Consider the following 11,053-nt stretch of genomic DNA (forward strand, 5'->3'; position numbering starts at 1 on the left):
GGCATTCCAGTTATTGCTTGCAACATCCGTGAGTGTCTTTCTTCATCGTCATCCTCCTCGTCTTCTGTTTTGTCTTCATCGTCACTGTTCTTGCTAACCTCGTCGTCATCACCGTCATCAGACTGCACGTCTTCATCCTACAAAATACATAAGAAACCAATCAATCAAAAATAATCTGTTATAAACAGAAAGTGATCCAACTTTCCGAAGAAAGGGAACCTTACTAGCATCTATCTGCTTGTAATAAGATCACCAAATTAGGCCACGGCCAACCAAACTACCAGTACCATGTCCGCACATGGAAGTTCAAGCCCAACAATATGATAGTATACAGAATAAATTGTATCCCAGGATTGACGGCCCTTCTGCGGCCCGTCGACTTCGAATTGAGCACATATAATCTCTCATACTGCACAAGCTGCAGCCGCTCCCGAATTCACAGTTCAAGACATCCACTCAAATCATCCCTAAGCCCTAAACCCTAAACCTATGTCGGAATCTAACCTCGATACCAGAATCTCAAATACTTCTGACCTAGAATTACCTTTTCTTGAGAAGAAAATCGAATTCATAGAAGTACATCCGGAGTAATTCGCTTAGAAGCCTTAGAAAATTCACCAATGTAGGAACTTGAACCGAGTGGGGGTATAGAGAAAGCAAGCAAACCTCAAAATTCTCAGGGAGCTCGTATTCGTAGTTTTCAACACGATCGAAGCGGGCGTTCTTCCTGGACTCCTCCTCAGGAATCCCTTCCTCATACTCATACACATCTCCGTTCCCTTCATCCGAATCGATCTCTTCGTCGCCCTCGGAATCCAATCGACCATTCGACTTCTCATTGATGTGTTCGATCGCCTTCCGAAGCGTGTTCGGCAAGTGAGGACCGGAGATTCGCCTCTTCTTCCCCTTCCTGCCTCCACCGTTCTTCTTCGTTCTTTTCGCGCTTTTCCTAACCTGAACGTCCATATTTTCCTGGCGGCAGCTCTGTTAGGGTTTCTCAGATATAATATGAAGTAGCCAAGCTCAAAGATTAGCAGTCGTGCCCGGCAGGAGGAAGAAAAAACCATGATGTATAAATAATTCGAGTTGCAAAAATATCTTGGTCGAAAAGTCATATGGGCTTTCCTTATTGGATCTTAAGGCCCATTCTCATTTTATATGTTTGGGCCTCACTTATTGGATCTTGAGGCCCAGTATCATTTGTTGATATGTTTGGTTTGGATATATAATATATATGTATAATGCATAGTGTATAGAGCGCAGTAGTGGATGGCCTTAATTGACATAAAAGGGAAAAAGGAAATCAGAAAATTCGAAAGTCCAAAGGCTTTCGAGAGAAGACTTGGAAGGAGGAGGAGACGAAGAAGCCCGCGCCAACACTCTTCCAGTGGAAGCCATTGAATCGGTCTATAAATTTACTTATATAACCCATTTGTCTTCCGGACGACGAGGACGAGGAAGACGTGTGAAATGGCGGACAAACTCAAAGTCTACGAACTGCGAGCCAAACTCGCCGACCGCGGACTCAGCACTGACGGAGTCAAGGCTGTTCTGGTCCATCTCCGATGACATTCTCTTTGAATATTCTGTTTGTCCGACGACGAATTTCTCAGTGGTTTCGGAATTTTGCAGGTGGAGAGGCTCGAAGAGGCTCTTCGAGAAGAGAGCAAGAAGAAGGCGGCGCCGGAGGGTAAGAAGAGAAGCCGAGAAACTTCGGACGGGGACAACGGTTCGAACAAGGTCATCGCCATTGACGAGTTTCGTCGGATGAGTGTTAAGCAATTGCGCGAGGAAGCTAATCGGAGAGGGTTAGAGTCAAAGGGAACCAAAAAGGATATACTTGAGAGGCTTTGCGATGATGCGAATAATGGGTTGAATTCTTCTGGTAAATCCGATGATGGTATGTTAACATTTCTCTGTTTGGTTCAACACGCACTTGTTGCTGCAATTGTTTGGTTTAGATTCTTAATATGTTGGGAATTTTGGTAAATACCATTTTTTTAATTAACAAGATTGAATCTTTGATTGATGTGATGCCATTTAATGGCATGGTATTGGGATGCCCTTTGATTTTTACTACAGGTATCGTCTTTATAATGTGTTTTCAGCGTCGGCTAAGGTGGGAGACAAAGACAAGGATGCTAAAGAAGAAGCGGAAGAAGAGAAAATTGTAACAGCAACAAAAAAGGGCGCGGCAGTATTGGATCAATGGCTTCCTGACCATATAAAGAGTCAGTATCATGTTCTACAACTGGTGAGTTTTATGAACTTGATCTCAAGTTTAGATCTTGTTGTATCATGTTCTACAACTGGTGAGTTTTATGAACTTGATCTCACGTTTAGATCTTGTTGTCTGTATGGACATGGTAGTCGGCATTTTTCAGATTGACTTGAGATTTCCTTGGTGGTGCCGGTGCAGGGTGATGATGTTTATGATGCCATGTTAAACCAGACAAATCTCAAGGACAACAATAACAAGTTCTTTGTCCTACAAGTCCTGGGTGATTCCTTTACACCATATAACTATTTTACTTATTGCCATGTTGTTTATGATACCCTCACAATTTTTTCATACGAATAACATGTTTCAGACGGATTAGATGACCCTTGTCTTGTTTTAGATCTGACAACCCCTTTGAGCTGTTATAGCTTTTGATGTCTGTTATGTCTTGTTCATTTTATTGCTGTGTGATCTGTATGCAGAGTCAGATAGTAACAAGGCATACATGGTTTACTTTAGATGGGGAAGAGTTGGCGTGAAGGGTCAAAGTAAGTTAGATGGTCCCTATGGTTCACCAGATCGTGCAGTATCAATGTTTACAAACAAGTTCTTTGAGAAAACAAAGAACTGTTGGTCCGACAGAAAGGACTTTGTGTCTCATCACAAGTGCTACACATGGCTGGAGATGGACTACAGCAAAGAGGAAGCGGATCCAGTTGAGTTTCTTTTTCTAAATTCAGACCCCCTTTTCCTATTTTGTTTTCCAAATCAAACAAAATGTTTATAGTTTACGTGCAATTAAAAATGTTTTTTTTTTTTTCTGGTGGAGAAATTAGGTGTGTTCATTTACTGAAACTGCAATTTCTCTGAGTTAATATCTTGTTTTCTTTTCAGGTCAATGATATGCCCAAATCATCTTCAGAAGTCAAACCTCAGGAAACAAAACTTGATCCTCGGATTGCTAAGTTCATCTCTCTCATATGCAATGTCGGCATGATGGCACAGCAGATGATGGAGATAGGTTAGTCTATCATTTTCATTTTTCACTTCATTCAAATCCTTTTTTATCCTGTCTTCCATTGGTTTGCCCATTTTTCTGTTTTGTATGCTTCTTGCTCATTTTGTCATACTGCTTCCAGTATGTTGGTTGAATAACTTGGATTTGAAAATTTGATGTACAGGTTATAATGCTAACAAGTTGCCACTCGGGAAGCTAAGCAAGTCGACTATTTCAAAGGTAATAATAAGTCAAAATCTATTTGGCCTCATTCAACTAGTCTGCTATATTTTTATTTTTATTTTTGTAAGATCAGATAATAGCTCCTGTGCAATCTATCTAGGGTTATGAGGTGTTGAAGAGAATATCCGAGGTAATCAACCGGCAAGATAGGGTGAGGCTCGAGGAACTGAGTGGGTAGGTATCTTGTTGCAATAAACTTTTTTTTTTTTTTGCTTCTTGACCATGCTCTGTGTTTATCAGATTTTTTTAGAGTATCTTGAGGACACACCAGTTTCAAGAGAGTCTAACGTTGTGTCATTATCAACGCAGAGAGTTCTATACCGTGATACCTCATGATTTTGGTTTTCGGAAAATGCGTATGTTTCTACATCCGTGTAAAGTTTTGCCAAAAAGAAGTTTCGTTAGAACCAAACATATGCTAATCTCTAAGTTCTGCCTTCTAACAGGTGAGTTTATTATAGACACGCCCCAGAAGTTGAAACAGAAATTAGAAATGGTAACTCTGTTTTTCCTCTTTCCTGCTTATCATTTTCCTGCTTTCAGATAAGAAAGGATGTGATGCTACCAGATTCACATTTACCACTTTTATGCGAGATGTTGTTTACCTTTATGTATTTAATGAAAGGTTGAAGCCTTAGGTGAAATTGAAGTGGCAACAAAATTGCTGTCAGCTGACGCTGGATTGCAGGTAAGGCTGATCACTTTGACACTGGGCACAGAATCACTTGCCTGTTACTTTGCGTTTCTCAGACTACAGTCTGGTTGCTTTGACATTATTTCTTGCAATGATTGTAGGAAGATCCTTTATATTATCATTACCAGCGCCTTAATTGCGATTTGACACCAGTACAAGCTGATACAGAGGAATTCTCCATGGTATATATTCTTGGTTTTGCTAACTTCTATATAGTATATAGACTATTTATAAGTACGTTAACCTTTTCAATCTCTACTCCTGATGCAAAACCAGATTGCCAAGTATATGGAGAACACTCATGCAAAGACGCATTCAAGATACTCAGTCGAGATTGCTCAAGTATTCAGAGCATCGAGAGCTGATGAAGCTGATCGCTTCAAAAAGGTATATCATTGTGATTTCATTCATGTCTGTGTTGTTGTGAAATAGTGCAATCCAGATGAACCCTCTACTCGTGAATGATCCGTGGTACCGACACTAATATGCTATTTCATGATACAGTTCTCCAGCTCAAAGAACAGGATGTTACTGTGGCATGGGTCGCGTCTTACAAATTGGACTGGCATTCTATCTCAAGGTGCTTTTCTGTTTTTTGTTTCTCCTCTTTCTATGCTTAATTCAACTGTGTAGTGAACTGGAACACTGTTGGCCAGGACTTAGGATTGCTCCTCCGGAAGCACCTGTAACAGGTTACATGTTTGGGAAGGGGGTCTACTTTGCTGATATGTTCTCAAAAAGTGCCAATTATTGCTATGCTTCTCAGTCTCTGAATGATGGTGTGCTTCTCCTATGTGAGGTATTTTCCTACAACCATCATGATGATGATGATGATGATGATCCTAGTCTCTCACCAAACAGACGTTTATAGGTTGCTTTGGGTGACATGGCTGAGCTTCTCTACGCAAATTACAGTGCTGATAAATTGCCCCCTGGAAAGCTAAGGTATACATATATATATTCGGACATTCTTCAGCAACTTGTATGATTATGTTTCATATATGAAGCGTTATTCGTCCTCTTTAGGACCCATTTGCCAGTCGGTCCGTTCATACGTTCGTGTATAATAACTAATGTGATATTATAACAAATGGGTGTGAGCAGCACAAAGGGTGTAGGCAAAACAGCACCAAATCCCTCGGAAGCTCGGACTCTAGAGGACGGTGTTGTCGTTCCTCTTGGAAATCCAGTTGACCAGTCCGGCCCCAAGGTTTCACTTTCAAACACAAACCACTTAACGGAATCATCTATCATCCATCCAAAAAGTCTAAAAATTGCTGCTGTGTTTTTAAAAAAAAAAAATCACTGGCTTGGCTTCTTATGGCTTTTTGTAGGGGACGTTGCTGTACAACGAGTACATAGTCTACAACGTGGAGCAGATAAGGATGCGGTACTTGATCCAAGTCAAGTTCAAATACACTTATTGAACACTTCATCTCCAACTCTTCCTTCTCCTTCTCTTTTCTTGCATAACCTTACCAACTTAAAACTGGTACGAGGTTCCTCCTTGACTCTTGTGATTGTCTCCTGTTTCTGCCCCTTTCCTATTTTCTCACATGCCCTTTTCTGAGAGGATGAATGGTGACCAAAGTCGAGCAGATGCATTGGTTTTGTCGCTTTAAAAAACCTTGTATGATTGTATTATGTTTTTTTACCTTGTATCGAACTTTTGGCCTAACTACATCTCTCAAATGTTGGAGATAATTTGTATACTGCAATTAAATTATATATCTCCTCTCTGACGATCATTTGAACATGAAACAAAGGTATCCTTATCTTTTTCAACCGGATACCACTTGATCAATTCCAATTGGGTAATTGTATCATGTTAACGTTGTAATTCCCTCATTCTCTGACAAAAACATTTTTTTTATGTAGAGTATGTAGAAATTTGCGGAATGATATTTTTATTGATAGTCAAAATATCATATAAATAGATGAGAGTCTTACATTTGAATAAGTAATAAATATTCCTAAATATATATTTTCCGGATTTGATAAGATCTCCATTATACGATATATCTCGTAATATTCTTCAAGATCCAGTATATCTCAACATCCCCCTTCAAGTTGGAGCGTGGAAGATCATGAAACGCCCAACTTGCTGAAAAGATAATCAAACGCATGCCGCTTGAACCACATCACCTTGCAAACTTGTGTTAATCATAACTAAAAAAAAAATCAAATAAACGACTGCGCTGCAACTTTGGCACCACACACAAAAGAATCGTTTGATGATAACAAAAAAAAGGACGACAATCGCGGTGTAGAAAGAAGTCTCGGGAATAACTCTGATTCATCCGAGATTGAAAGGCAGCTACGCGAAAGCGTTTAATGGCAACAAAGTTTTTGGCAAGAATAAGATGTTTGGCGGTTATGCGAATAATCTTTAGAAACATGTGGGATTATGAGAGAAAATAAAAAAAAAACAAAAATAAAATGACTCTCTTATTCTTAATAATAAAAAACTCGAAATAATATTACCACTGGATCAGTATATCATCATCTTCATCTTCACTCTCATTATCGATCATCATTTTTATAAAAAGAACAACAAATTAGAAAAGAACCAGAAGCACTGATACCATGTAGAAATTTGCGGAATGATATTTTTATTGATAGTCAAAATAACATATAAATAGATGAGAGTCTTACATTTGAATAAGTAAAGTACACATAATAATAAATATTCCTAAATATATATTTTCCGGATTTGATAAGATCTCCGTTATACGATATATCTCGTAATATTCTTCAAGATCCGGTATATCTCAACAGAGTATTGTATTGATGTATTCATTATATGAAAAATTTATGTATTTTTGTAGAAGTTTCAAAAGTTTGCATATTTATATGAAAATTTTTTGAAGTTAATTTTTTTTCCAGCGATTGTTTTGTTTCTAAATTCTTCTATGCAGGTTTTTGTGTGTGTGTGTGTGTGTTGGTAAGAACCTGAATTGTAAGTGGATGTTACGAAGAGTTTCTCCACAACTCGATGACACAGAAAAAAAAAAAGGAATCTATAAAATTACATACTAAAGTAACATATATATAAAGGAGAAAAGATTCTCTTTCCCGTAACACATAAAACCGTATGTATGTATGTATGTATGTATGTATGTATGTGTGTATGTATGTATGTATGTAAACAAAAGTAGAAAGAATCTTATCCGCCGAAAGCCTAACATAACAGTCTGTACCCACCCCTATCATTCACTCATCACGTATGTCTGTCTTCCCAATAATTTAGACACGCTAAGCACGTATGTAGCTATGTATACACATCTACATATCGATACGCGTTGGATAATAATAAAAAAAAAAAAAGCATATATTCGGGTTTTACGGAAATATGATTCCACAAGACTCCAAACCATGGTGTCCATATTTGAATATTCACTAATTATCTATCCATATGCGATTTTAAATTCGTCTGAATTGCCATTTGGTTTAGTTTCAATGTATATACCCATTTTATGTATGTATAGCTGATATGATATGATAATGAATGTCTCAAATTAATTCGATCCGATCAACATCAACCCACATGATATCATCATTTATTCCTACATAGAAAGGGGAAACTTATATATATAATAAGATTTTGGTACCGCAAAACAAAGGAAACGTCGCCGCCCCTTCATGGAACTTATCTCTAACACGCAAACAACAAAAACGAAGATTCTAATTATGGCCACATAATCATATCATTGACTGATGATGTAAAAAAAACTAATTAAAGATTTAAATATAAACCCCAAAAAAAAAAAACCAACAGAGAGAGAAAAGTGGGTCAGCCCTGAATTGACGCAGTCATTTTTGGTGTGAAGGATATTATTTTCGTGGTTTCTTCCTTTGCTCTCTCTCTCTATATATACCCTTTCTCCCCCCCCCCTCTCTCGAAACCCATCTCCTCAGCCATTTCGATACAGAGAAAGAGGAGGAAGAAGAAACAAGTTTCTTCGATTCCGTTGCTGTCTGAAAGATTCGGAGGCGACGAAGAAGAACTTGTGGGGAAAAAAAAAGTTTTTTTTTCTCCTCTCTCATCCTCTGCTTTCTCTCTGTGTCCCGCGCTAGCCGAAACCCAAAATCGAAATGGCTCGTTCTCTCTCTAACGCTAGGGTTCTGTCCAACCTCGTCTCCAACGCCGTTTGCAGGTAATTACATACGCATGTACGGCATATCCATGTTAATCTGGAATGATCTCTGTTCGTCTCTTTCATGGCGTCCCCTCTTGTTTCTTGTCCCTGTGCACGAGAAAACGGGGAACGTGACATTTTTTTTCAATCAGATCAATACCTATTTGGGCAAAGTTCGATTCTTTTTCCGTTTTCGAAGATACCCTCGTCCTCTAGATCCCGCAAATAATCAGTTCATAAAACAAAAAAAAAACGTTCTTACATGTATATCCATATTTTGCTGCAAACGAATTTACAACTAAACGACGTCGTTTCCGATGTATCCAGGCGAGGATTCGCGGCGGCGGCGACCGCGCATGGGAGTGTCAGCGGCGGAGGAAGAGGCGGAGCAGCGACGGCGTTGAAGAAGAAGGTAGGAGAAGAGAACTCTCAGAAGGCGACGTGGGGACCAGATCCCAAAACCGGTTACTATAGACCGGAAACCGGTTCCCAGGAGATCGACCCGGCCGAGCTCCGAGCCACCCTCTTGAACAACAAGCACTAATTGCCATCATTAGTGGACGCTTGATCTCGATTAATGCTTCTAATGATGTCATTTGATTAGTGCGTCGTGGGTTGTGATCCGGTGCGGTGAACCCCATATTTCTCCCTGTGAGATTATTCAGTAATAAACTTAGAACAAAGCGGCTGAGTCTGTATTTCTCGTTCCTTGTAATATATGGATCGTTTGGATTTATGAATATAGTTTTTATAATTTTCGTCTTTCAATTCATTTCGCTATAAACGTGACAATAATTTTAACATGGTTTATATTAAAACTATATATGATCATATCATCTTGCATGATAAGATCAAAGTAAACCCTTTAAAATATATAAATATTTTATTTATTATAATTTTCAGTTATAATTCAAATTATGAGGTTAGAACAAGATAAGGTTTGTCATGATATAATTGCAATAATAATGAAAGTATTTTTATTCAGTTTTCTGTTCCTTGGAGAGGACGACAGGATCTTCCTCGCTAATTAACAATTCGGGTTATTAGATTAACCATGCAATTAGCCACAATATAACAACCACTAATCAACGCTAATGATGAGCATGTTGAAATTAAATTTGATTTTGTTTGAGTTTTATTTTGGATCTATTTAATTTTTGTGTTAAATTTATTTTATTGAATCATTGATCCAAAATAAATTGAACCAAATCCGAAATCAGTTTATGATCCAATTTCAATAAAATTTATAAAGAAAAATATCTAGAAATTTAGATAGAAAAATCTATATATTATAACATTTTATTTAATATACTTTTATAAATAATTGTAATGAAATGGGTTTAAATACCTCTTCTCTCTTTCATTTGTAATACGAAACAAAATATACAAAAAAAAAAATCTTGAATCTCTCTTTTAAATGTTCTTCCAAAAAAAAATCTTAATTTTTCGAATTCTTTTTTCGCATTGTTAGAGACACAAATTAATAGGAAAGACATGTTTTGTCCCTTGCAGTGTACAAAGTCATAGTGGCCAAATATTAATTTAAGGTTTAGAGGGGGGTGGTCATTTTGTCTGCTAGGGACAGTGTAAGTAATCCACATAATATAAAATTTGCATTTTTTATTATTTTTTTATCAACATGACAACCAATTGCTATAATTATTATAAGATTTTTGTAATGAATTTAAAAGAAAATAAAATAATATGGAGGAGAGGTGGAGCTGTTTTTGGGTAAAGGGCCAAACAACATAGAAGACGTGTGTTGTTTGCTTTTGAAGAGGCAAATATGGTCACGACTTAGAGAGAGAGAGAGAGAGAGAGAGAGAGAGAGAGAGAGAGAGAGAGAGAGAGAGAGACGTTCATGCATCTGTAAAAGTCAAAGATTGAATATTCCATCGTTGACCATTACAAAGATTAAATAATTTGGTTCCTTTATATTCTAACGACTACGATCCATTTGCATGAATCTATTCGGTCGATTTTAATAATCAACTTTAAATCTTATAGTAACCTAACTTAGGTAATCTAATAAAAAAACAAAATAGTAATATTATTCTATATCCTGCATTATCCCCAACCTTTCACTACATATATATCTAATATAATCACCCAACCCACCATATATAGAATTTTTTTTCTTAATTAAGTCTTTTTCTTTTTTACACGCGGGCTTGTTTTTTTTCGAACTTGAAATAAAAAAATGTATAATTAAAATAACTCGAAAAATCAGTATCACTAGAGTCTAGATATTCCAGTACCAACCGATTGAAACTATTTTAATATAAATACTATTATTTTTATAAGAAAATGTTATATTCCTTTGACAAAAAGAAAATGTTATATTCAATGACACTTATTTCGAATTTTGATTTAAGTTAATATTATAATTTTAATTAGTTCACATGTTGGGAATGAGCGCATAATTCAAATCACATTAGTGGTTTTCGATTCCGGGATTAGTTTGGATCTCTGTACAGAAAAACTGATTACCAAAAAAATAATAATTTTTATTAGGTGTAAAGGAGGCCTTCACGTATTATGGAGAGAGAGAGAGAGACTTATGGGGTGCTCTACCAACGGTCGACCCTTCTATGAAAACCACACATCCCAACTATGAAAATATCCCCTCGTTTTTGTTTTATTTTCTCAAGCAACAAAAGAAGAATCTTTTTAAATTCATATTCTTTTTACAAATATTCTTACGATTTTTTAATTATATATATATATATATATATATATATATATGTATGGACAGAGAG

General features: G+C 37.0%; 3 protein-coding genes across 3 annotated transcripts in view; 2 read left to right on the forward strand and 1 right to left on the reverse strand.

Annotated features, from left to right (window-relative positions):
• The window catches only part of LOC104801276 (uncharacterized protein C57A7.06), a 4,928-nt gene extending 3,887 nt beyond the window's left edge, over positions 1-1,041 (reverse strand). Inside the window, exons 1-2 of the mRNA XM_010524492.1 lie at positions 667-1,041; positions 6-137 (exon numbers count right to left, since the gene is read on the reverse strand). Coding sequence (XP_010522794.1) covers positions 6-137; positions 667-966 — 432 coding nt within the window. The 5' untranslated portion in view covers positions 967-1,041. The remainder of the gene's footprint in view (positions 1-5; positions 138-666) is intronic.
• Positions 1,042-1,282: 241 nt separating this feature from the next.
• On the forward strand, positions 1,283-5,934 carry LOC104801277 (poly [ADP-ribose] polymerase 2). The gene is made up of 18 exons (XM_010524494.2): positions 1,283-1,554; positions 1,633-1,900; positions 2,109-2,254; positions 2,420-2,501; positions 2,704-2,936; positions 3,116-3,242; positions 3,403-3,458; positions 3,562-3,635; positions 3,771-3,817; positions 3,908-3,957; positions 4,087-4,149; positions 4,257-4,337; positions 4,432-4,542; positions 4,660-4,735; positions 4,812-4,954; positions 5,027-5,100; positions 5,260-5,365; positions 5,490-5,934. The coding sequence occupies exons 1-18, from the start codon at positions 1,471-1,473 to the stop codon at positions 5,580-5,582; spliced, it is 1,914 nt and encodes a 637-aa protein (XP_010522796.1). The 5' UTR covers positions 1,283-1,470; the 3' UTR covers positions 5,583-5,934.
• A 2,114-nt stretch (positions 5,935-8,048) lies between these two features.
• LOC104801278 (protein SENESCENCE-ASSOCIATED GENE 21, mitochondrial) lies at positions 8,049-9,048 on the forward strand. The gene is made up of 2 exons (XM_010524495.1): positions 8,049-8,312; positions 8,622-9,048. The coding sequence occupies exons 1-2, from the start codon at positions 8,251-8,253 to the stop codon at positions 8,836-8,838; spliced, it is 279 nt and encodes a 92-aa protein (XP_010522797.1). The 5' UTR covers positions 8,049-8,250; the 3' UTR covers positions 8,839-9,048.
• Positions 9,049-11,053: the final 2,005 nt, after the last annotated feature.

The sequence above is a fragment of the Tarenaya hassleriana genome, unplaced genomic scaffold, assembly GCF_000463585.1.
Source record: "Tarenaya hassleriana unplaced genomic scaffold, ASM46358v1 Cleome7, whole genome shotgun sequence".
Lineage (NCBI taxonomy): Eukaryota > Viridiplantae > Streptophyta > Magnoliopsida > Brassicales > Cleomaceae > Tarenaya > Tarenaya hassleriana.